General features: G+C 41.0%; 2 protein-coding genes across 2 annotated transcripts; one reads left to right on the top strand and one right to left on the bottom strand.

Annotated features, from left to right (window-relative positions):
* Positions 1-197: 197 nt before the first annotated feature.
* GLYATL3 (glycine-N-acyltransferase like 3) lies at positions 198-8,440 on the top strand. Its single transcript, XM_075750036.1, is given in 7 exon segments — positions 198-1,241; positions 3,618-3,703; positions 4,151-4,258; positions 5,665-5,791; positions 6,542-6,668; positions 7,563-7,665; positions 7,667-8,440. Coding segments are annotated over 7 exon segments (999 nt in total). The 5' UTR covers positions 198-1,144; the 3' UTR covers positions 8,018-8,440.
* An 8,185-nt stretch (positions 8,441-16,625) lies between these two features.
* Positions 16,626-25,549, bottom strand: LOC104629156 (cytochrome P450 2K1). Its single transcript, XM_010312214.2, has 9 exons — positions 25,125-25,549; positions 23,160-23,322; positions 21,891-22,040; positions 21,448-21,608; positions 19,764-19,937; positions 19,003-19,144; positions 18,105-18,289; positions 17,761-17,902; positions 16,626-16,952 (listed from the first exon to the last, which is right to left on the bottom strand). The coding sequence occupies exons 1-9, from the start codon at positions 25,308-25,310 to the stop codon at positions 16,765-16,767; spliced, it is 1,491 nt and encodes a 496-aa protein (XP_010310516.2). The 5' UTR covers positions 25,311-25,549; the 3' UTR covers positions 16,626-16,764.
* Between the last annotated feature and the right edge of the window lie 1,084 nt (positions 25,550-26,633).

Below are 26,633 nucleotides of genomic sequence, written 5' to 3'. Positions count from 1 at the left end.
ATTAGATGAATTCCCTCTCTAAGTTCAGTCTGTTTTGCTCGTGACGATAATTAGTCAGTGATCTCTCCCTGTCCTTATCTCGACCCACAAGCTTTTCGTTGCACCTTTTCTCCCCTGTCTAGAGAAGGAGGGCAGTGATAGAGCGGCTCTGGTGGGCACCTGGCCCTCAGCCAGGGTTAACCCACCACAAAAACATAAAATGGGAATGTAAATCCAGACTTTTAGGAGGTGGTTGTAGCTCAACAATAAGTTGATGGTGGATGCCCTTGGGCAGAGTTGTGGACTGATGGGATTGTGGTTTCTGATGAGAGGACTCTTCTAGGAGAAGGTTCACTGTTGATCAGCGTGTGTGGAGCTGTGAACTTGTGTGATTTGACCTGAGAGCACCTGAAACTTCAATTTCACAAAACTTGGCTTCAAGTAGGTAAGTTACAAGCCACAGATTTCTTAAGATACAGCAGGAATATCAATCTGTATCCCGTATCAACTCTTCCTCATGTTCAAATAAAACATCTTTCTGCATGCGGTCTCCCGTAACACTTTGACGTTCCTTCTGTATTGACTCTTCTGCCTTGCGCTATAGGTTATCAAGTCCAAATCAAAAGGGCGATATGGGTTGGCATCGTCAAACTGGACTGACAGGGACAACCGAAAAATTAGGCAAAGGATGAACAGGGCTGCCACCTCAAAATGATGTTTGGGTCTGCTTAGCTGGGCTGGTTTTCTCTTTGGCAGAATGCATCTCATTTTCTCTCAGGCTCTAAATTCCCTCATGGTACGCAGCTTGGCACTGAGAATGAGACTTGACTACTTAAATTTCACTGCCACTGAGGAGAAAAAGGATAATTATGTGCAAAGCAGATCATTCACTGGTATGAATGCAAAGAGATTAAATGTCTTAATGAAAAAATTAAAGGTTCCTGCCAGAGCCTATAGTCTTGAACAAGCCTTTTGACTGTTAACTATGCTTACACCCTCCTCCTCTGAAGGTGTGGCTGGCTCTGTCTTTTCTTTCTAAACTCCCACCACCAAAAAAAACCAACCAAACAAAAGAATCTTTCAGGAACAGCTCACCAGTTTAGAACAATTTGGATCAATAAAATTACAGTTTTAGGATTCTGGACAAGGGCTTTCATCATTCCCCATGCAGATGCAGCCACAAAGTAGATGTGTTTTATTGTTTTCTAACTTCAAGTTTTATCATTGCACTTTGGAAGGACAAGCTACAAGACTGAAAGCAGGTAAGCGATCGGGTAGTTTCTCGGTGCAGTATTTGTTTTAAATCTGAAAGTACTTCCAGGTGTAAAAACTGTCCTTAAGTAGAAGTAGCTGTATATTTAAACACATACCAACGCTGCCTTTAGGTAGAGTTGCATGTATACTGATGGGCTGTGACATAGAGGCAATTTTCCCCTTGCAAATGGTGAGAAAATGGAGTATAAGCTTCAAGAAAGGTAAATATGCACATGTGATCATAGAATGGGCTAATTTTTCAAAATTTTTATGTTTGGTGAAGCAAGACAAGGAACAAGAGGAGGGCTTGAGACTGATGGTGGATCATGTGGATGCTGGAAGATATTTTCTTCTCCAAGTCACAGGTGTCTTAATGGGGCAGTCTGAGCTTTGCTATCTTGCTGTGTTCACATATCTCTACTCTGACCTGGGGAGCAGATTGCCTGTGTAAGTGTGTCGATTAACCTGTCTGCTGGGGACAAGAGGAGGCAATTAGTGCTAATCATTGTGTGATTTCTCTGTTAAACAAAGCCTTGTTACTTGGAAACTGAACTGTTTGGAACCTAAACATAGCCTGGAAGGAAGATTCAAGTTACGAGATACAAAAGCTCTTAGAAAAAAATACATGCTGTGTAATCTGTAGAATTAAAGAAAATAAGAAAATGGCCAGATTGGCACATTGTATTAAGAATAAGTGAATAGAAGCCTTTTTCTATGGGTTACAGATCAGCCATAGCAGTGATCTTGGAAAGACTCCTTGACTAACTTGCAGTAGATCAACTATAAGGTTAACGTATAGTGCTGACAAGATAAGTCATCAGTGCTAAGACCGACCCTTCAACATTTGTAGTATGTAGGTGCTATTTATTTCCCTTAAAAACAGGAAAATCAGACTGAGTGACACCTGATTGTTGTCTTACTTGTGGTCTGTCTGTTGGATCAGTAAATTTGTAGTAGGCGTATAATGTCTAATAAGCGAACATGGGAGCTGAGGATGGATGACCACCTAGCCCCCTGTACAGGATTTATTGCTCTGTCTGTGATCCTGAGAGGTGGCTGCTTGTAAGATGTTCATTAGTAGTAAGGTAGATACTTGATAGCTGCAATGATTTGTAACTTATGTTAAGATTTATAATGCACTGCAGCAAAGGGAAATGCTTTTATGATTAGTTGGTGCATATTTAAGAGATAAAAGAGAGGATGAAGGATGTGGTACTTCTGAGAAACCTTAGGATTTGAATTCTTTCCTTGGACTTTTTAAGTGAAGATACATTTTTATTGCTTCTCAGGGTTTCTTTTTGGTTTGTTTGGTTTGGGTTTAGTTTTTTTGTTTGTTTGGGGTTTTTTTTGACAGACCGTAACTATGTTGTTTTGGATGGGCTACTCTGGATTTACAGCAAAGTTTGAAAGAAAAAAAAAAAATTACCAAGGCTAGGCAGCTGTTTCACTAATAATATTTCTGGCTGTTATTCTTGTGATAACTCCTCTGTTGAGGAAGTTACCCTGGGGGGATGAACTGTCCCAAACTGGGGTTGTTCAGCCTGGAGAAGAGAAGGTTCTGGGGAGACCTTACAGCACCTTCCAGTACCTGAAGGGGCTACAAGAAAGCTGGAGAGGGACTGTTGACAAGGGCAGGGAGTGACAGGACAAGGGGTAATGGCCTTAAGCTGAAGGAAGGGAAGATTAGATTAGATAGATTTAGATTAGATATAAGGTAGAAATTTGTTATGATAAGAATAGTGAGGCAACCTGTTATTGCTCAGAGAAGCTGTGGCTGCCCCTGGCTCCCTGGAAGTGTTCAAGGCCAGGTTGGATGGGGCTTTGGGCAATGTGGTCTAGTGGAGGGTGTCCCTGCCCATGGCAGGGGGGTTGGAACTAGATGGGCTTTGAGGTCCCTTCCAATCCAAACCATTCTGTGATTCTGTGAAATGTACCTTAAAATGTTAGAGGCTGAATTAATGTAGCACAAATTACTTGTTAGTAATCAGTAGAAGAGGTCAGTCATACCTAGGCTTAAAGAATTTGGTGGTAAGAATTCATTTTTACAGTTTTTACCAGCAAAAACTAACATGATTTTCTGGGGCAGACATGAGACAGCTTTCTTTTTGAACCTATTTGTAGGTGACCTGCCTGATGTTACACAAGAAACCTGGTGTGGAATAACAAATTAAGCCCAGGATTTTCTGACTCCAGCTTGGTCTGCCAAACACTATCCCATCTTGCTGTTCTCTGAACATTGGAAAAAAAAATATTCTGAAACGCTTTTCATAGGAAAATGCTGAAGCAGGGCACTTATGGAAGTGTGAAACTAGTAATTATGCTACTCAGTTCCTCCACACTATTGCTTTTCTGAATGACTCTTTATACCTTGTCTGTGTTCCTAGCAAGGAAGATGCTGGTGCTCAAATGCTCCATGAAGCTGCAGATGCTGGAGAAAATGCTAAGGTGGAGTTTCCCCAAGTCCCTCAAGGTAACACAGCTCTGACTTGTCATTTTCTGTGGAATTTCCATCAGTGAATCAGGACGTTTGTTGGGGAATCAAAGCTGTAGGAAACGGTTGTGCTGCTTCTGGACTGACTGATATTTGCTGTTTAGATGACTACATCTGAGATATACCCATTTGGCCCTGCCTACTAACTCAAATCCATGTACTTAAGAAAGAAGCCAACCAGTCCACCTCTCCTCCAAAATAATTAGGGTTGGCATAATTAGACAATGGCTTATCTTCATGATAATATGCCTTACTGGTGAGTGTATAGGTATCAACTTATGTGAGAAATATGTGTGTGCGTGAAAATTTAAATGTGTGTTTTCAGCTCTGTGTTACCAGTTCAGTCTCCAGTTTATAACACAGGTGCCACGTTAGTGTGTCTCAAGTCTCAAACTGTCTTTCTTCTCTTGGCTGTTTGTCCTGCAGGTTTATGGAGCTGTGATGAACATCAACAGAGGGAACCCCTTCAGGAAGGAAGTGGTGGTGGACTCATGGCCAGACTTCAAAGCTGTTATCACCCATCCACAGAGGGAGGTAGATTGGCATGGGGTTTTATCTTTCTTTCTCAGAGGTGGATCCAACATGACTGAGGTGTTGCTCTCAGCTGAGAGCTTTGTGGATGGGCCTAGCTTTAGCTGGGAACCATGTAACGGGGGCATGTGGAACCATAAAGTGCAATAGGACATCCCAGTGGGTGCCAGCACAAAGCCCACTAGGGGGAGTGCTGCTCTTTCCGGAAACGTTCTGCCTAGCAATGACAGCCTAACCAAGCTTGCCTATGAAGTACATGCTCTAATTGATTGTACCGACTGAAGAATAACTTGCATAGTTTATGCAGACACATTTTACCTGCACTCATGCTGCTTGGCCGAACTTTCCCAGGATTCCTTGGTCTTTCTAGTCTTTGTGCAGACAGAAAAAAAAGAGCTTTAATGATGGAGCAGATGCAGCTATAAGGTGAAAGAAGGGTACTTCTGCAGTCTTACTCCATAACATGCAGTGCTAATGAGATGCTGGGAGAGGGCATTGCCTCAGTCTTTCTGTCCACCATGATAAAGCAATCTGACTTGCATGGATTTGTGTCTCCAGACTAGGAGACAAGCTCTTCGTGGTGTAGTACTCACCAAAGTACTGCCTGTGCAGTTAAATCCTTGGCATGCTCTCTGGGACAACCAGCTCTCCTAGGCCAGCAATGCAAGAGTCAGCACAGGACATGGACAATCCCTACTTGGCAGTTTGGATGTTTCCAACCTGTTTTGAAGACTATGAGAGTTTAATAGTATTGACGAGGCCAGACTCTGCTACTTGAGCTCAAGGGCAGAGAACAAGCATTGGTACTATTTTGTTCACCAGAAGAGGTGTGTTCTAACACACCTCCCACTTGGTAGGGAGAAACTATTCCCTTAAATACTTAAAAATCCCCCAAGATTTTTCTTTAATCCGTCTATCACTTTTGCAGTTTTATATTCCAGAATAGTCCTCATCCCCTCCTCTCTTTGTCTATACATGGAATCTACAGGTCTGGTTTCCATCTCCTTTGACCTTCCTCTGTTCACCACACACAACAAGGTCTACACATGTTGACCTTGGCAACTAAATAACACAGCATTGGTTTTGGGACAAACAGTAGTAGAGGTGAGCTTTGAATTAGGCAAGAATTTCAAGAAACTGCTGCCAGGTTTGGGTTACTGTGCCTTAGGTACATGAGCATTTACTACCATTGCTGCTTTCTGCTAATATGACACTATGGAGAGCAACAGATATTTCTGCTGTCTTGCTTGAGAGTCACTACTGCAAATGTCCTAAAAGAAGCCACCTTGAAGCTTTTAACATTTGTTAAAACTCCAGGGTTGGCTTTCACTGAGTTTTGATTCCAATGTGAAAGATGTGTGTGTGGGAAGGGGGAGAATATTTAATTCTTCCAGATTTTTTCTCCCCAGAATGAGATGGATCACCTTGACCATTATACCAATGCTCATGCAGTTTTCTACAAGGAGCTACAAGCTTACCAGGAGCTACTGGAAAACACAAATGCCATCAACTGGGGACAAATTTTTCAGATACAAGGTACAGTGCAGCCTTACTTGGTTTAGAGGAAACAGAATAGATAAAGCAGTTAGTTTAAAAAGGCTTCATGGAGTGCAGACCCTGCCATTCTGCTCTGTAGAAAGATTTCTTGTATTTACATAAAACACAAGATCTAGGATATGGCTTTTCTAGCTTTTGAATTTCATCTATATCATACTCACTGTTACCATTTCGAGTTCAGCTTTCAATTAGATGGAGCTATTTCCTTAGCAGGAAGGCATGTATATTTATGTTTATTTTTGCTACTGGCCATAGGATTCTGTGGACAACATACAGACTGAGCTGAGCAGTAGTTAATGTGGTAACAACGTTTGGAAGCTGAACCTAGACAAGACCTAAATGGGAAACAATATGCACATTTTTAATGGTGAAGGTTACCAATCAGTAGAAGAACTTGCTTATGGAATAGGTGATTTCTCCATTATTGAAATCCTTGCATTACGACTGTGTAATTTACTGTGGATCAAACTGAGGGTAGGAGTTAGATAGGGAAGTCACTTGGAGGGAATCATTATTCTAGTGATTGGATTAGATGAAAAGTGTGGTGTCTTCTGACCTTTGTGTATATAAAGCCATAGCCAAAGTGTGGAAGCAACCTAGTTAATTTTGGAGATTTTAAATACCTGGCTAGTTCCATTAAAAGTGTACTACTGGACTTTATTAAAAAAAAAAAAAAAAAAAAGCAGCTTTTTTTTTAAAGTGCTTCAGTATTTATCTTTGTATACATAGGGCTCCAGGATGGAATATGTGAAATATCCAGAACAGTGGCTTTATCTAAGAAGGTAGATGTGAAAATATCCTGTTTCCAGATGGTTATCCATTCAGACCTGGACATGCTGCCAGATGTCAGACTTCAGTACGTCTAAGCACGCCATGTCTTTTGTTGATGTCCTTACTATAGCAATATATTTCCTGAAAATATATTTTCATAAAAAAAATCAGGAAGACTGCTAGTCTTTCTCTGACTGGGTCAAAAACCTGACTGAGGACTTACTTGGTAGGGAGGAACTATTCCCTTAAATACTTAAAAATCCCCCAAGATTTTTGTTTAATCCGTCTATCACTTTTGCAGTTTTATATTCCAGAATAGTCCTCATCCCCTCTTCTCTTTGTCTATACATGGAATCCACAGGTCTGGTTTCCATCTCCTTTGACCTTCCTCTGTCAAAGCTCCTTAGATTTGATATTTGGACCCAGGACTCCTGCAAAGTTTGTTTTTCACAAGGAGGCTTTACATGACTGCTCGAAGTCTTGTAAGTTTTCTAACGTCCATCTGCCAGTTAGGTATCGGTCTGACATCAGAGCAGAAGAGTAGGGGAACCAGAGGCTCCATTTTTTGTGGAATAAATTTCTCAGCAGTGGATTCAAAATCCAGAAAGCTATCAGCCTTGGAGGATGAGAGACTGGAAATCAAATCCTTTCCACTCTCCTGTGCCACCTAATGTGTCACTGGGGCTCCTTGCCTTCCTTAACGTATTCTCCACTTTTCCTGTAAGGAATAAGGCACCTCTGGAGTGTGTTGTGTGGACTCAGGATTTTATATAAACAAAGACCTAGATCGAAGAGGCACTTCCCTCTGTAATTATTCCCAAACCTCCAGCCCAATGAACTCAGCTCTCTTTGATTCTGCTTTATGATATAAACTTGGAAATCTGTTCGTCTGGAGAAGACAGCTTTAAATCTAGTGCAGTTGCTTGGAGGTTAGGAGGGACAGCTTTCTGCCTAATACACTTTCTGTATTGTCTCTTAGGATGGACCCTAAATTAACACTGACTTACCTGGACATCTCCCATGCCAGCCTGCTCAGCAAAACCTGGTCACGGGGGGGGGGGGGGGGGGGGGGGGGGGGCGCGGGGCAACCCAAGGAGCCAGAAGTACCTTGCTAACCTCATTTGCTGCTTCCCCAGTGTCTGTGTCTTGGATGACAATGGGTATCCCCTCTCCTGGAGCCTGACAGACCAGTTTGCCACCATGATTCATGGTTACACTCTCCCAGAGCATCGGAGGAAGGGTTATAGCAGGCTTGTGGCTACCACTTTAGCTAAGAAATTACCTAGCTGTGGCTTTCCAGCACAGGGTAATGTCCTGGAGACGAATATACCATCAATAACTTTGCTGAAAAGCATGAATGCCTGGTTTCTTCCCTGCTCGTTTTTCAGAGTGATTCATACACCTTTTCAATTTTTAGCCAAATCTCACTTATAGCCAAACCTCACAAACCACTACATTCAGATCAACTTTTCTGTACTGCAGGAGCACTCTGGTGGAATTTAATAACTTGGGTGAGATCAGAAATCATACAAGAGGTTCCTGCATAAGCCTAAAATAGAAGGTACTGACTGCTCGTTACTTCTCTGCTTGGGGAAAGCTGTGCATGGCAAATCCAAAAGACTAGGAAGGGTTGTAAGTTTAATAGTTGAACTGTGATGGATATTCCGATTGTACTGCTTCTGACTGAAGAAATATTCCTTCTATATAGCCATTTTCTGGGATATCCATAGCAGAATCCTTGAACACCTCTGACACCATCTGTCTGTTTTGGTATAAGTCCTCAAGCCTCTCCTTTCCCTAAGATGGCCTAAAAGAGTGAAATTAAATATGTGAAATTAAGAAGCAGAGAAACCTGTAAGGAGCCATCTGAATTAAAGAAAAAATTTATAAAGAAGTAGTTAGTGTCCATTACAGGAACAAGTCTGTCTCCTTTCTACTGTGTGTCTCCTTTGTGCTCAAGGTACATATCGACAAATCTGTCTGTCTGTCTTCTACTCATGGTAGAGCTAAACATGCAGAAGCTGGATAAAGTCTTGCAGATTTTAACTCCAACACATAGGTGTTTTAGCAGAAGTCAGAAGGGCTTGCTAAAGGTCATTTTCATCAGTTCTATCAGTAAATGACTCCAAATGCTTTGCAAATACTCCTTCTGCGGGTAGAGTAAGTCTCATTGTTTTCACACCAGTTTAAAGCTTACATAAAATTTGGCAGAAGCTCTGAGATATCTACGTTGTCTCTCAGTCAAGAGTGTCCAAGTATAGATACGTATTTAAGATAAGTGACCACACTTCCTGGGGACGTGGCTAAACCCTACAAGCCAGGAGAATGCCTGGGAGCAGCGATGAAGATGCTAACACTGAAGGCCATGGGAGGACACATGGAAGTCCTGTATATGCCAAAGCTGATAAGGCTTTTGCACAGGAGCTTACTAGGAAGATAACGACATGACTGAGAAGTTGTTCCCTGAGCAGCACAACTATCAAAGGCCGGTTGCCTATGATATAAAGTATAACGAGGGCTCTATCTGGTTGGCCAAAGGCAGGCAGGGCCCCAGGGTACCCTTTCTGATCTGCAGCTGCTGGTCCAGAAGGCAACAAATCTCCGACATGTCACATCTGTTAACCCTGTGCAGGTATCTCTAATGTTCCATGGTGTCTGAAATGACACTAAGGGCAGGGTTCGATTAATGCTGAACAAACGTGTCTGTTTAAGTTAAGTCAAATCACTGTCTAGTTCCACTGACTGTTTTCAGGAGATCCTCATTAAATAATGACAATGTAGACTAAGCTGCTACTTACTTGCCTAGGCATGGGTGTCTAGTCCAGCTTCAGGCATCTTAGAATATTTGAGATACCTTCTTGATGTTGAAAGGCCGAATGGTAGACCAACACTCTTCTGGGCTACCCATTGGACATCAACTCTCATATAACATCTCAAACAACACTCAAGATCCAAACAACTGAATTAAGTCACAAGAGCACATATAGACACTGATAATCAGACACCTAAATTTACATCTGAATTTGTAGCTGAATCCTGCCAGTTGCACATGCTTTTAACTAACAGCTTGTGTCTTGAGGTGCTACCAACACAGTAACATTCAGAGCAGCTCTGAATGTTTTTCTTGCTGGTGGTCACCGTGCTTTGCTAATCGAGGCAGTTGTTTCCAGAGGACATTCTTAACTTCTAGTATTTCTGTTGATTCCTGGTACTGTATAAACTGCTACTCTGGAGCACCTTTTCCATCACCTTGCAGGAGATAGTTTAAAATGGGAGGACTCTTGGTTCACAAGGCATCTGGTCCAATACACTGCTTCTCTTTTATATTTTAAGAATCACTAGACTTTGTTATTTAGTCAGTATTTCTTAGCTTTCCATGTTACAGCATGTCTATTTACCAATATATCTCCAGAGAAAAGCAAATTGGTAATGCAGTGGTGGTCTTCTATTGATAATTTTCCTTGTGAGCAATTTGTCACTGTCGTGGAGACTGCATCTGTCACAGCAGTGCCTTCTGCTCATGGCCAAGTAGTGCAATAAGCATCACGCCATGCAAGCTCATCTAAAGAGCCTGGATCTCAGCCTGAGAACTGTACCAAAATCAGATCTCCATTGGAAAACAGAAGAGTGGGAGGCTTAATATACTATTTTGGCATTTAACTTTGACCCGGAGAGGTATTGTACTTTCTGTTACACCTATGTATGTCCAAAACTGTATTTGGCTCCATCTGGATTCAAAATCAGACTGGATAAAGCCCTGAGCAGTCTGGTCTGACCTCATGGCTGACACTGACCTCCTGCAGTCCCTTCCAACCTGAATTATCCCGTGGCACTGTGAACCTGTGAATCCATTGTCATTCCAGTTTTGCATCATGGTTTCACTTTTTGAATTTGAATGGGTGTGACTGGAAGCAGGGTGTGACTGTGAAGGGGATGTGTGTCTACAGGTGCTGCTTTCTGGTGAGTTTGCTATGTATCTTTAGTGGGTATCTCTAAGGGATCTCTCTGTGCAAACATATACACAGCACTGCTGGTAAGGTTCCTCACAGACCTGAAATGAGTCGATCATTAAATGCTTAATGGGGACTATTAAGATTTAGCCTTAAGCTTGTGTTATCTACTGAATTGGAAGGGGCCATGATTGCAGCACTTCACAGGAGTCAGATCCAGAACAAAAGGAGTCCTGTTTCCTTTTGACAAGGAGATTAACGAAACCCTGAGTGAGAACCAGTTTTGTCGGTCCTGTCTGGCAAAGCAAGGAGAACAGAAAGGTAGAGGACAAAAAAAGGCTGGACAAAGAGTTCAGGTAAAGCCGTGCAGATTAATTCCTGAATTTCTCTGGGAAACAGAGCAAAAGAGAGAAAAAGAGGGACAAGCCATGGGGGAAAGGGAAAGAAGGTTTGAGGGGCTAGCCTGTTGGAGAAACAAGGTTAGGTCGGTTTCTGTACTTGAGAAAATGAGCCACGAGCTTCAGGGGAAGGACCTTAGAGAATCAAGCCTACAGAAATGCTCTGAAGCGACTGGGGAGGAAACATGGGCCTGTTCATTATATTTTCTACCTGTTTCTACTGGTATTGCCAGCAAGGGTGTCCTTAGTCCTATATGAAAGCTAAGCAATTGGCCCCATTGCTGTAAAGGTTTAATGGAGACAGCATATGCCCAGGAAGTGTAAGAAAGAGAGGAAAAAGTGCATTCTACACAGATTCAAGTAAAAAAGTAGATTGGTTAATACCCAAGAGACTGTTGCTTCCTCCAAGGTTTGCCTGTCCTCTAAGCTGCTGGCTTGACTTATGTCAACGCTGCCACTCAGATCTCTGATTTAGACAATGTGGATGAGAGGCATAGCAGTGGCATATTGCTGGCCAAAAAGCTGCCAGGGAGCCTCTGAACAGCAGCTGTCAAGATGCTAAAAATTCAGACATTATGAGTTCTGGCTTCATGTAGTTTCAAAGCTTCACACAGTACCCAACTGATTTGCTTGCTAGTTTTCTTCCCTGCATACTTTGGCATCACTAACAATGTGATCTAATGGGTTAACTAACAATGGCCCAGGTGAGCAGGAAAGATAAATAGTTTATGTACATAGACCTTTGGAAGGGACAGAGTGATACAGGGCTGGATGCCTGCAGGTCTGTGAGGAGGTGATGCTGACACAGGCATGAGCTAGTTCCAGGGTAACTTGACTTGCAGCGGGTACCTGACAGGATGGTACTAATGGGAGGCACCTTCCCTTGCTAAATCTATGCCTGGAGCACAGTAGGAGGCAACATGTCCTTTTAGCGCACAAAAGATCAGCAGGTCCTGGACTAAAAAAATTACAAAATTTTTAAAAGGAGGGCAAAAGGGTGGATTGAGACATTTAATTTCATTAATATTCAAATATTCCATTACTATTTTAGCTTTCTGAGTTTCATACTGAATTAAATATAAGAATGTCATTTGTATGTGCACTGCCATTTGAAAGACAGTATATGTATCTGAAGAACTCGTACAGGGCTGGCAGATTTGGTTTTAGAAAACCAAAATCATCAATTTTTAAAAAGATGAAAATTTTTTTTGAGCAAAGCAGGGATACCTGGCAGGAGGAAACTATTGTCATACAACAGAGAATTTCTGCAAGACCATAGAAAAGTGAGAATTGCAGGAAATGATAGTGCTTTGTTGGTGTGTGAGCAGGTGCACAGATGTATACACATCTGATTCAAAGGCCAATCTGGGTTTAAGGCAGCCCAGTATTTTAGGATAATGGAATATATAAAGATTACAATCCTTGTCTTTATCAAGTCCAGGTAAATTCTGGCATTGCATTCAATAGGGCCAGATGTCTACCTCGAAATTCTATCTCATTCAGCCAATTAGACCATTTTTACAGAAGCTGTGGAGATCCTGTATTTATCAAGAGGGAGAATAATTTCCAGGTAACTACATCCAGTGGTGGTTTGATTTGAAGACAGAAAATAACCATCTGATAAACAGATACCACAGCAAAGAGCCTGAGATGGTCATGCAATATAGGATCCTGTCACATGAAAGGCAGAAATTCAGGCTGCCTAGGCAAATAAACATCCTGGAGGAAAGAGCAGGGTCAATTCAGACAGGACTGTCCACTTTTTGATTGGAAACCCTCAAAGTATAACCAGTGTGGGGAACTCACTGAAGCAGTAATATGAGCTTTGCTGTTTCTATCTTCTTGCCTGCAGAAAGGTGTTGATAATAAGAACACGAAATTTTCATGGAAGTGGATTTATCTTTTCTGTCTACTCCTAGAAGTATTGCCAGTTAATGGAAGAGTGTGAGGAGCCATCTGCCATGTGAAGTGCAGATGACAGGTCTATAGACTCAGTACTGGAGCAGGCTGTGCCCACAACCTAGACATATTAATGTCCTTGCAACAGATTCACACAGAGGCATGCGTGATCTTGGGCCTCTCCATAACCCCTTATTTTCTGGTCATGCTTTGTATATTAGTCCCAAAATGATATGAATTCTTCATAACTGGGATGATCCCTTTTAATTGCCAAAAAATATTTTTGACACAAATCAGAAATTATATGGTGGTGTGATGAAAGGGCATCTGCAGTAAAGAGAATGAATTATGTAGTATTTGAAGTTTTCCTCCTATTGCACTTTTAGGTGGAGTTCAGGGTTGACGTTTAGATAGAGAGCACCTGTTTTTCATAGTCAATAGAAAAGTCAGGACAAGCAATAAGCACACACAAAAAGGATGACCATCATCCCGCTTCATGAGAGAAGGTTCCTCTGTGCGCCCTGTCATAATTCCTTAACATCAACTATGTCCATTGCACCAGCACTTGGCCAATGAGCCCTGATGTGTCTGGGTGGCACCCTGAGGATGCTGGACGTGAACCAAGAGTATCACTCAACTCCTGTGCTACCTACGGGGAGAAAGCAGATGTGGAGGCTTGAAGCAATATCAACCTAAGGCTCTTTTGGCTCTCAGTCAGTTTTAACTTCCTATTACTGTCACCAGGAGGTGGGAGCCCTCTGCCAGCTGGAATTTGGAGACAGTGTTTATGCAATGTTTAATAGCAAGTCAGAAGGTTCATTACAAAAGCACCAGCTATTTTGCCATGGGTGCAAAAATGCTTTATTTGCTGAGGTTATCTTAATGACCCTCTGGACTCATGTTAACTTGGCTTAAGGTTTTTCCTGAGAAGAGATCTGCTATAAAAAGTACTCAACTGATATTTCTTTGCATATGGTAGGCTGCGCAGATACATCTGTATTTGTGAAATAAATTTTCAGGGCTATTTGACTTGTAGCATTGTAGGCCTTTCATCATTGCAAGAAGGTCCACAGAAAATAGCAGGGAAATAAGAGAGAAATAATGATTAAAGAGGATATTGCCACTTTACAGATGCAAGTGTCATGTGGTAGAGGGAGTGTTTCTGTTTCTTTTCCGGGTGAGAAGCAGGCAGTCAGCTGGTATGTCTGACAGTAGTGTGCCCAGACTGTCCCAGGCAGTTGGGCAAACCAACAGATTAAGCACTCTTGTGATTATAACTGTGGGCCTTTTCGGTGAACATTAGATGTGCATAAATGTCCTGTTTCTAGTACAACTGGGATCTGCCTTCTTCTGAAGTGTGTGGGACTGGCCTGGAGGAGTTACAGCCTCCATGACGGTGTTCATTCTGGTGATCCTGCAAATGCCAAGCAACTGTACTATAGCTCATGCACAATCTGGCATTGCCATCTTTCAGATGACATCCACACTCTTCTGAATTAGTAAAGACCTAGAAATGGAGGTTTAGCCTCTTCAGGGCTGATGGCAACTCCTGACCAGAAGTAGTGTAAGGAACAGGGGCCTGTTTTGCTCGTGGAAAAATAATTTTTTTTTCATTATTTTGTCTCCAACCCCCAAAGTGAAAAACAGTATTTAAAATGAGTGGGTTTTTTTCTGAAATGTTGGAGCTGGAAAATAACTAAAAAATCCATTTTGATGTAGCTCTGTCTTTGAAGATAGGTACGTGGAAAAGCCTCAGATACAGATAGTAGGATAATGGAGGTCATGTAAATCAATACGTACAAAGGTGGTTAGATAAGATTAGCTGATTTGTACATACAGAAACACTCTCTCAAGAAAACACAGTGCAATTGTATCACCTCCTGCCCCTCCATGCACTGTGATCACGCTTTTAATTATCACATTCTTTCTATGGCTTCATAATCTTTATTTATAAGATAAATGCAAGGCTTCTTGTTACATTATATTTCTTTTATTCCCGAGATAAATGTGTTTTGTTTAACGGTTAATAGGAGCAAGAAATGCAAACATCTGTTTTGAGTACTTTGATGATATGAGAAAGAACAGCTTCAGAAAATGAAATGTGATCACCTACTTCTAATATCTTTTCTACAGTGATTCCCTTTTTCAAACCTTACCTTCAGTGGAACCCCTCCATACTTTCATAAATGTTTTTAACATTTAAAATTCAGGGACAGAGAATGAAAAAAAAAAAAATTATTCCTGGTAAAGCTAATGAAATTGCAATTTTAACAGATATCAGCTATCTAATGAAAAACATCATCTTCTCCAAGTGCAAACACAGCTCAGAAAACACACATAAGACTGCAATGGAAATGTCCTGTAAGTTACATCAGTTTTTCTTGAACTGGAATCTGGAGTACTATGACCTCCACTGCAGCAGCTCTGTTTTGTTTTAAGTCGTTCCCCCTGAGATGCAAAATAGTACCTGATAAGGGGGATGTACAGTTAGCACAGTTCAGAGGGAATAACAACATATCCAGCTCATAGAGCACCATGAAGATATACAGGAGTATTCTTCTGTTGTATACCTAGTAAGTGGGACCATTCTTCTGCATTGCTTTTCTGGTCTGTCCTCTACTGGAAGTGGAGACAACTGTGTATTGTTTAAAATGGCCAGGATGAATGATGGATTTGGAGAGTCTTGTAAAGAACAGGAAGAGCTCCATGTTGGCAAGGTTTTCACCTACACCTGCTCTGCAATCTGGATTGGAAAGTAGGAAAGGCGTGACTTTAAAAGCCTTTGCCTCTTGAAATTTGGAAACAAAGAAAAACCTTAGGCTTAATTTCCTGACACCTTTGTGAATCCAGAAACTAAAATAAACAGATCTATATGAGAAGTTTACTACTCCTATGTAAAATTTTTCCTTAAAATTAAAAGGAAATTATTACATTAGAAGAATTCAAGAGGAGGGCAAATTTGCTTCTGAAAATAAAAATGATGTAACCATTCATGTAATTTTTGGATTCTCATTTTCACTTTTGAGTCTTTAATCATTAGTCTCTATCTAGCAGTCTACATTTGAACTTATAGATGTTTTCAGTATCTACATTATCTGAAACATGCACGTGGGGCTTATATGGCGTAGGACCTGTCCCCCCAAGCCTGGCAGCTGAAGGCCAAGCAAAAGATCTGAGGGTATCTAAAATGGTGCTAGAGGCTTGGAGTTAAAGCAATTGTCTGTAGATCAACTTTAAAGTGGATTGAATCTCGTCGTAATTATTTAATTATTTACAGCCTAATGATCAGAACCTTGCTTGAGTAAGGAGACCCACACTACTTCAACACCTACTCTCAGGAGAAATAGCAGGGCATGGAATATTGTGGGAAGACCCAACAGGAGAAGCCTCAGTGAGGTTTTGGGGCAGATATGCATATCCAACCCAGCTTCAAACCCACCTGCCTGCCAAGCCCAAACAACCCTTCTCTTCTGAAGACCTGGAATTCTGAACATGCCATATTCACCACAGAGGCTCTGCAGTGCTTATCTTTAAGCAGAATAGTACAACCTAGGCACAGCTTCATGGTCCATATGTCTCTTTGGAGAAACCTGGGCTTGGGAGTGTTCTGGGGGATATGCTTTCAACAAATACACTACCAAGTGAAAATTAAAGTAAGAAAGTGAAAGCTGAGGGTCTGTATTATTTAGCCGAGATTAGATGATCTAATAGGTTGATCGATGAGTCATAAATTGGTCCACATTGCTGGTCCACTTCTGCCCTCCCCCAATAAATAAAAAAATAAAAGAACACCACTTTGTTTTAGAAGTACTGGAAACCTTCATTAAGATGTAATGTTGTGAATTATTTTGTCCAAAGAATTAAGAAGGCAGATATAATGAAAAAGAAAAGTAATGTAAACATTTTTTGAAACAAATTGATGCTGATTAGAGCTCTAGGAACGTGCTACAGCACACATTTTATAGGGTTTGGGGATGACATTAAATGAAATAGCAGGGCTGAGGTCCAGGTCTGAGATGGAAACTCCAGGGGGAGGGTGGAAGGTGAACCTCTGCAGGAGGCTGGTGAAGAAGAGGAAGAGTTCCATTTTGGCAAGAGTCTCTCCAGCACAGATCCTCCGCCCTGGAACAAAATGCAGAACGGCCATAAGAGAGTCAGTGGGAGCTGTTTCTTCAATAGTTGGAAGAAAGAAAAACCTCTGAGCAGCTCTTATTCTGAGCTGCTGAATCCAGAACACTTGAAATATCCTAGCTATGGATAAAGAACACAATAGCTGTTAAAAGTTTATTGAGTAGAAGAATCATTTGAGAGAGGATACTTGGTCTTCAGAGGTATGATAAAAAAGCCACCTGGTGATTTTTTTTTCTTTCCCTTTGTCTAAATGCTTGCATTTGGGGACAAATGTATGGAAATGCTGTCTGAATTCCTTAATTCCATTTTTCAATAGCATTTGTATTTTTCTTCATTTTCAGATTTTTCCTCTACTTGGTTCAATTTTTGGATCCCAGACCAACTTTGGCTGGTTTAGACTAGACTTTGGCTCTATTAGTGTAGTCACAGACATTTTTTTATGCTGAATTTTGTCAGAAAGGATCTTGGAGACTCACAAATGCTGACTAGAGTGGGACTGAGGAGGACGGTAGTGGAGATATTCTATGGGATGTGCAAAAATGAAAGGTGGTTCCCCAGGAAAGACACAGAAGCCACCTTCTCTGTGTACTTTGTCTGTGGTCATAGACAATGCAGCTGGGGATGGTAAGAGTCAGAGACAAAGAAGCCTAGGCCATAGAGCAGTTGTGGGCTACAGAGTGTAATGCAGAAATCTGTTATCTAAACCATCATGTAATTTGCTGAAAACCTCCCTCATATTTAAGAAGTTCTTGTCTAAGATCTGTACTTGCAACAGCAGTAAATGGAAAAGAGAAGGCACCTGCTGAAAAAGGCATGAAAGCATCTTTCTTCACAAATTTTCCGTTGGCATCAAGAAAGTGCTCAGGATAGAACATGTCTGGTTTTTCCCACTGCAATTTGTCTCGCAGGACAGAGGTCAGTAAGGGGATGATGTAGGTTCCCTGCAAAACAAGACAGTGGAATTAATCCGCGGATAAGTATCTTGGTGGCAGTAATGGCAATAAGGCTTCAAGATTGTCAGCCTGAAGAAGGAGATTATTCTGACTGCTGTTATGTGACTTCATTACAGTGTTCATGTTTATCACATTAACCAGGTTTGAGAAAGAAGAAATGCTAAAAGAAAAAATCCCGTAAGCGTCTCACCTTGGGAATGAAATAGCCTTTGAGAGTGACATCTGCAGCCGTCTCATGAGGCAAATCCAATGGCAGGATATTAGAGAACCTCTGAATTTCGTGGATGACAGCATCCGTATATGGCATCTGAGTTCGATGCTCAATCCGTGGGGGGTTTGACCCTATCACTTGCTCTATCTCTTCTTGGACCTTTCCTGAGGAAAGAATCAACTATAAGGAAGTGACAAGGGCTCATTCATCTCTGAGACATACTGTGTTTTACTGATGTAAAGCATAAAAGACCTTGAGTGAAAATGATAAATTCTCCAAAAATCTGCTTTTCCTTTCAGAAATAATGGGAAGTGGGCAGAACTATAGTGTTTGATTATTTCTTTCTCAATAAGAGATATAAATACATGTATTTTTCTGCCCTCTCTTCTGCATAAAGTTTCTTACTCTGACCAAGAGGTGTCTCAAAAACCCCACTTGACTCCTAACAACTGCGTACCATAAACTGGAATGCAGATATCAGACAAAGAGTGATTCCCTGAATCTTCTCAGGTGTTTACAACCTTGGTACAGTCCATTTAACATCTGCACAGGCCTTTGGTTTATCAGCATCCTGTTTCTGAGGGAAACGTGAAACAATTTCATTAATTAACACAGGACAACTCTCTTTAATTAGTGAGTTTTTGTTTACTGAGCAAAGGACCTGGCCCATATGAAGTGTGTTTGTAATCTACTGGTAGGCTGACAAGCGTGCCCCTCACCGGGTCTGAACCACAGGGCACGGCGAAACCTAGACAGTAATTAGCTGGAAATCTTGGCTTTTTGTAACTTAGTGTGTTAACAGATATGTTGACCCTCCAGGTTCCTGTTCAGTTGCTAACTCCCTGGGTGTAACAGCATCGGTCATAAAACCACTTACTCTGAATTTCAGGGTACTTCAGCATCAGCAGAAAGCTCCAATTTAGTGTGGTGGAAATTGTCTCAACACCAGCAGTAAACAAATTGCTCACCAAGCTTAGCAAGTTGCCATTATGGAAATACCCATTGGTGGTCGATTTCTCCTGAAGGAAGTGATTGAGATAAAAGGATGGAAACGTAAAGCTTTCCATGTGAAAATGAAATTTATGTAGCTAAACATTTACTAAGAAATAAATCCTACATTTTAAAAAAGCGTGGAAGACAAAGAAGAGCTTTGGGCTTGTACCCAGAGAAAACTGTTGACATCATAGGTTTTATGTTTTACATGATCTCTGTGTTTACTGGGGCCACCTGCAAAAAGAGCTGGTTCCTCTATGAAGAAGGTAACGCAGATATATCAGAGACCCCAAATGAGGATCCCAGTAAAGCACAGGTAGCACTTTTGTTCTGTAATGCACTATGTTTTTGAAAGAGCCAGAAGGGCTAGGACAACAGAGAGAGCAGGTAAAAAGACGCAACCTCTGTAAATATATTGATATCGTCTGAAGAAAAGCATAAATAAGAATAAATGTTTGCTGTTTAAAAGGCATTGGAACTGTGACAGAGTGAAATATCTGTTCAGCTCTACTAGTTCATTATATGTGCTTTGTCAAAGACAGCTGCCCTAAAGAAATACAGCTATTCTTATAAGGACTGAAAGGAAATTGTAAATATCTTCATATAACCATGAAAGTTGGAATAAATGAGAAAAGATCCATTTACCTCCTGCTGTTTAACCAGGAATGCATCAATGAAACTTCTTTGATCATTTTTGTCCAGGGTTTTGAGATGTTCTACAAAGGTAACTTTTATATAAGCATGGAATTCATCTCTGTTTTGGAGAAGAGTCTTGTTAGCCCTTAGGAGGAATCCAAGGTGTGGAAAGATGTTGTACATCTACAAGAGTGAAAGATATCAGAGAGAATTTACAAGCCAGAGGTCTGAAAACACTGCAGAAACAAATTAATAATATTATGCCTATTTTGTGAATGCCAAGACTTAATATTTTGTTCTTTAGAATATGAAAAAGTTACTGGATTAAATCATGGTAGAATATCCATCAAGGATCACTGAATACAAAGAAACTTCTCAGCCCCAAATTACGGTAAGGAGAGACTATTTTGCAGGAGTAGCGTGGATGTCAGACTCAAACACCTGGAACCTGCCTCCAGGGAGATAGAAACATTGGCCAGAAACATTTTATTGTTTTGGCCAGCTCTTCTGCTAACTTTTTTCCTGTTTCAAAATTTAAAGGAACAGGAGTGAATCTGGTGTGTGGCAGCATTGCCTGTGGGTATCAGAGAATATTTGTTACTCATTGAGACATTTCAGTGTATTAGAAGTATGGGAAAATATATTTTGTATCAGGGCTCCTCATACAGGTAGGCCACATACTCTATAGCTTCTCCCTCATGTTCTGAGAGAATATACTGTATTGCTCCGTCGCGTTATATGTGTGAACCATATTTTTGGGGAATGCTGTGCTCGCTGTTCATGCACTAAATGGTGTGTATGTGTACAGATAATCTCTGCTCTCTCAGAAGAGTGTCTGGTAGAAGGCTGTGTTCACACAAGTAATTCATGTGGTGTATAATTAGCTTTGAGGGTTTTTGTGCTCTGGAAAAGGAGTTAGTGCTACCTTCACACCAGTTCTTCTAGCCTACGTCTGTCTAGAAGAATTGTCCTGGCAGTCATTTCATGGTCCATAAACTGGAAGTTTAGATCCACCTCATGTTGTATCATGAGTGTTGCATTTACCAAGTGTAGTAGGAAGAGCAGCGAGGCCACTCAGTGTTCTCCCTTCCCTGAGAGGCGTCAGCTTACAAGGCTCCATTGCTTTTCTTAAAGACCAATTCAGTGTGCATCTCAGCAAGCGTTGCTGCCAGAAGAAACAACCCTTGTTGTTCTCCTTTCTCAGGGGCTCCTTTCCTCATACCAGGCTCTGCTGTGCCAACACAAACATCTGTGTGTCTGAACAATACACTTGATTGGGAAAGTTATCTCATAAAAAGTTAAACTCTCTAAAATCTCTTGACCTATATATATATATATATTTTTTTTTAAGTTGGATTATTTTCTAGATTCAGATCACCTCAGAATGCTGCAGTCACAAGGGACAAAATAGCTTAGAGCAAGTAGAGAGGGGAACTAGGGTCTGATTTTCTTAGTCCAGATTTAGCACTCTTCAAACTACAGCTCAAGTATGTTTTTAAGAGATTGGGGGTTTGATTGTTGGCTTCAAGGTTTCCAGACTGTCTTCCAAGCTTTGTGTTGTCCCAGGAAGTGCTTTTAAACCTAATATCTCTCAAAGTCTCAGGTTTTCCTGTTTAATAGAAACAATTGGCCACCAGTATTAATGTTCCTACGGCATCCATAGGAACAGCAACATAAAAATGTTTATCATTACCGTAACCAACGGTTTCCCAGCAAGCCTCATGCTTTCATTGGTCAAGTGTAGAAGTCTCACAAATCTGGAGTCTTTGTAGTCAAATCGTTTTCCAAGTAATATTGACACAATTATGTTAGCAACTGCTGCATTAATTATTTTGCTAGCATCAAAGGGCTTTCCTACACAATGAACAAAAGAATACATTACACTGTGGCAAGAGACTATGCATATTTAACACTCATTAGAGCTATTTATTTATTTTTTATTATTGATTGCTGTTATTGATTATCATTCAATGTTAGAATTCCATGCCAAGACACAAAAATGCCAGAGGAGCCAAATTCATCCAATTGGTTCAGCCTGAAGTACCACGTTTCTTAAAAAGATCTGAACTTGAGAAGGTTACTGGCAAGCCTCTGGGTACTTGAACAAAACCTTAGAGGTTTGAAGAATCTACCCACCTTCTTGTGACCCAATGGTGTCTGCCAGATACCCGTACTCCTCCACAATGCGGTCCTCAATGGCCCTTTTTCCCATTCCAAAGTCTCGTAAGGTTGTGAGAGTAAATCTTCGCATTACCTTCCAGTTTTCACCGTGAGCAAAAACAATCCCTGACGCAAAGAGAACATTTCAAGGTGGCGGAAGATTTTAAGTAACTAATTTGTAGACAAATAATGTAGCTGTTTAGTAGCAGTCACTTTTAAAATAAGCTAAATTACATCTGGCTGAGGAAACCCCCCAACTTTCCCTTAAATTTTTCAGGCCTCAACAATATGTTTATTGCACACAAAAAAGGAGGATAAACTATTTAAGAGGTATTTAATCAAATCTTAAGAAGAATATATGTCTCTGAGAGACACTTGTCACTGAAAGAAAGAGGGCATTGGAAATTCAAGTTCAAACTGCTGATCATCATACTTTTGAAGTGGAATTGAACTGAGATCTCATGTTTCTGATGATTGCAGGAGAAACCTGACTAGGCACAAATGGCTTTAACATTTAGGTAACATCTTAAACCCTCCTCATTCAATTTTTTCACTCTGATTGTTACACCATGTAATTAATGACTTTAGCTGTGTATTTTCAAGGAAAACAAGTAAGGTGTAAAGAAAGCTTACATGCAATAATGTGATCAAAAGATGCAACTGCTAAAGTGTTCGCAAAATTATTCCTGAATTTGTCCAAGGGTCTTTGGAGATGTGAATATGAAACTCTCATGCAAAGTTAGAATGAAGTTTGGGTGTGAAATTCTCATTTGGGAACCCAGCTCAGTATACTGTATTTCCCTTATTAAAATAAATCCCCAATTTTGTATGTGTTCCATTCTATTGTCACATTCAGATTTTAAAAGCACCATTCACCACTTGAAATAAGAAGCAGCGGTATAATACTCAGTTCAGGAAAAGGAGGTTCTATGATAAGCCCAAAACAACAGAAGTCCAGAACTGTATCATGAGAGCTGGAGATGCTTTCCCTGGCATGCACGACCCTGTTCTAGATCCTGAAAGCGTGACACTATCGATTATCTGTTGCTGTGGCTATTGTTATGGTGGTTTTGTTATCACTGTCAGTAGTTTCAAATTTGAACAAACCCACTGAAATCAATGAAATTTCTCCCTATTTCCAATGTCTTATGGGGTCTCTGATCCAAAGTGATGTGCCGGCCTCTGCTGCTTCTGTAGGAAAAAAATGTTTGGAATAAGTCAAGCTGATGAAGAAAAACAACTCACCATTTCCTCTAGTCAAATCTTCAAAGATTGGGATTTTAGGTCTCTCTGCAAATGCATCTGCCTGGTTTACAAGAGCTTCCTTCACTGTCTCATACCCAGAAATCACTACGATTTTCCTTAGCCCCATCTGAACACTGAAGACAGGACCATATATTTTTGACAGCTGTCAGAAGAAGACAACAGTGATTTACAGCTTTTAGAGCTTACAAAGAAATTCACCACCCTTTCAGTGCTGCTAATTTTCCTGTCCTGCCTCTTAGTTACTAAAATGTTAAATATTTTCCTAAGTACAGAGAAAGAGAATTGATTTAAATAATGTGAATGTGCCAGACATTATGATGGCTAATGACTAAATGGCACAGTCAGGAGTCGAGTCCCATTGTGCTAAACCGAGCAGAAGTGTTAACAGCTGAAACCCAAAGTCAGTAAAGGATTGTGCTGACAGCTCTGTCTTCCCTCAGGAACCCCTGCAAATTCAATTTTTTACATGTTTTCACACTGATCTCTATGTTATTGTGTTTCTTTTGTTTAAAGGCTAACCGTGTTCAAACCTTTGCTACCACTATTGTTAAAAAAAATCCAGTGTCTTTCTGGGCCAGGATCTAGATTAGGTAAATTCTGACTTTTTGTATATGACTACAACCATGAATCTGGTTCAGACACAATGTTTGGCCTCAGCTAGTACCTTTTTACCTTGTACTGGCAGATTTATTTTCATATAACTTAATGTTCCTGATTGTTCTAACAATAGGAGGGGCTTTTCCTGGCTGCATTCATTTTCTAGTGTGTTTGCACAGCAAAACAGAAGACAACTATTTAACATTGATATGCAAAATGTTTAGCAACTGGTAGCAAATCCAGCCAGCTATATGAAGTAACAGAGCAGCAGCAACACGTGTCTGAATTAAGAGCAGCTTCTTTGATGGTGATACTGTTATTCCAGACTGCTGTAGCTGTGGCAGAATGCGATCTTTTCAAAGCGTGTTCTCCAGTAAGGACTTTCCAATGCTTGCAATGGTGATGCTCAGGGTGAGCGCATGGTCTCCAGTTGCATTTGCACATTAAATATGTGTGAATCTTAAACTTTGAGCTAAGCTCAAGTCAGAGAACCAACCTTCTCCATTAGAATGGATTCACTGGAAGTACAGCAGAGACGTGTTGGCTCTGTTGGACTGAAAAGAGATGGAGCTTGCTTTTGCCAACAGAGTTAGGCTGCATTGGATAGCTACAGATGATTTTCCGGATACTGCATCTGAGCAGTCTTTTGATTTGTGGGTGTAACACACGTACAGATACATAGGTGCAAATATCCCTTTGAAAATAATCAGCAAGGAGGACATATGTAATTTTAATGTCTAAGTAGAAAAATCTCTAAGAAAGGACCAGGTTCACAGAAGTCTTCTGACTTAAGATCAGGAAAGTCCTACAATAAGCTAGGTAAAGAAAGCACTAGAAAAAACCTGAAAGATTTATTGCTTTGATTTGCTTACAGCTTTACTGTATATTCTGGCAACCGTTGGCCTTGAATATTAGGAGTATATAGTTCTCTTCAGCTTCTGGGGAAGAAAGGAGGAAAGGGCAGTGAGAAGGACTGCTAAATCAGGCAGGAGGCTGCAGTAACGACCTCAGATATGTCAATATCAGTGGAAGGTGGAGGGAGTTATACCACATATCACAATCACTCCTTATTCACAAATTATCACAAAAATAAGGTGATTAATTGGAGAGTTGTTTAAGGCTGAAACCTAGATGAATGAAATTGCAGGGAAGGAAGAAAGTATTATAGTAAAGAACAAATCTTTCTGCATTCAGTTTCCTGCCCAAATAACAGTCTCCTGTCACCTTGCTAAGGGTCTTCTTAAGGGATGCGACAGGTTGGGTGCAATAGGAAGAACTCTGACATCTTGGACTATAGGGCTTGGTGATATGTGCAATTATGGAACCAACAGAAAAGATAATGACTACCTGTAGATAAGTCCTGTAGGGTCTCTTCAAATCAAACAGATGCAGATTTCCAATGATAGGTAATGTTCTTGGTCCTGGAGGAAAATTCTTTGTCCAGTGGTTATTCCAGAAACCTCCCACTTTCAAAATGGATAGAAAAGCCAGGATGAACACTAAACCAATGGAAGTGCAGCTGCTCCAGTCCATCTCTATTCAGCCAAGTATTTGCTACAGAAGAGAAAATGTGGACTCTGGATCTCTGTCCTGCAAAAATTTCCCGTGAGAGACACTTGTAATAGACCATAAACCTCTTTCTCAGTGAAGGGTATGTTTTTCTTGTAATTGGTGACTCGTTTTGTTCTCTTCCCCTGTCCTTGCTAATGAATCCTCAGTATGGTACAGAGGAGATAAATGTTTGCTAGCCAAGCATCCGTGACTGGGTGAGCGTGCTCACTGTCCAAACACAAAAGTCCAAGAACATGGAGAACCACAGGTCATTAACCTGGTGTTTGGTCCAAAAGTCATAAATTCTGCATGCTCTTCAGGTTACTGATTAGTTATATTTTCATCATTAGTACTGGCACAGCCTTGGTACCCTGAGAAATGAAATTAAAATGCCAATGCCCACGTGCACAAAGATTTTTTTTTTTTTTTTTTAAGCATTTAGGAATTGGTATAACTTTGCTCCTGTTTAATTCATTGGGAATTTCAAATCACAGAATCACAGAATGGTTGAGGTTGGAAAGGACCTCTAAAAGTCATCTGGTCCAACCTCCCTGCTCAAACAGGGCCACCGAGAGCCAGTTGCCCTAGACTATGTCTGGACAGCTTTTGAGTATCTCCAAGGAAGGAGAATCCACAATCTCCTTGTGCAACCTGTGCCAGTGCTCGGTCACTCTCACAGAAAGAAGGTGTTTTCTGATGTTCAGAGGGAACCTCCTGTGTTTCAGTTTGTGTTCATTGCCTCTGGTCCTGTCACTGGACACCTCTGAAAAGAGCCTGGCTCTGTCCTCTTTGCACCCTTCCTCCAGGTGTTTATACATACTGATAAGATCTCCCTGAGCCTTCTCTCCTCTAGGCTAAACAGGCCCAGCTCTTTCAGTGTTTCCTCATATAAGAGATGCTCCAGTCCCTTCAGCATCTTTGTGGCCCTTTCTTGAACTCTCTCCAGTATGTTCATATATCTTTTTTTTACTGGGGATCCCAGAACTAGACACAGTACTCCAGGTGTGGCCTCACCAGTGCTGAGTAGAGAGGAAGGATCACCTCCCTCAAACTCCTGGCAATACTCCTAATACAGTCCAGGATACCAATGGTCTTTTTTGCAGCAATGGCACATGGTTGTCTCATGTTCAACTTGGTGTCCACCAGGACCCCCAGGTCATTTTCTGTCAAGCTGCTTACCAGATGGGTGGCCCCCAACATGTACTGTTGCCTGAGGTTGTTCCTCTTCAGGTGCAGGACTTTTTGCACTTCTTGTTGAACTTCATGAGGTTCCTATCAGTCCATTTCTCTAGCCTACTGAGGTGC

This window comes from Balearica regulorum, chromosome 3 (genome assembly GCF_011004875.1).
Source record: "Balearica regulorum gibbericeps isolate bBalReg1 chromosome 3, bBalReg1.pri, whole genome shotgun sequence".
In the NCBI taxonomy this organism is placed as follows: domain Eukaryota; kingdom Metazoa; phylum Chordata; class Aves; order Gruiformes; family Gruidae; genus Balearica; species Balearica regulorum.
This window is presented reverse-complemented; position numbering and strand designations above follow the sequence as displayed.

What these genes read in the sequence shown, in the direction of transcription:
- LOC104629156 (XM_010312214.2), bottom strand. Translation starts at nt 25,310, where the DNA reads ATGGACTGGAGCAGCTGCACTTCCATTGGTTTAGTGTTCATCCTGGCT. An exon ending in AGATTTGACTAGAGGAAATG is followed by an intron (nt 22,041 to 23,159) that starts GTGAGTTGTTTT and finishes TCTTTGCGTCAG; the next exon opens with GGATTGTTTTTGCTCACGGT. An exon ending in GAAGTACCCTGAAATTCAGA is followed by an intron (nt 18,290 to 19,002) that starts GTAAGTGGTTTT and finishes TTCTTTCCTCAG; the next exon opens with GAAAGGTCCAAGAAGAGATA.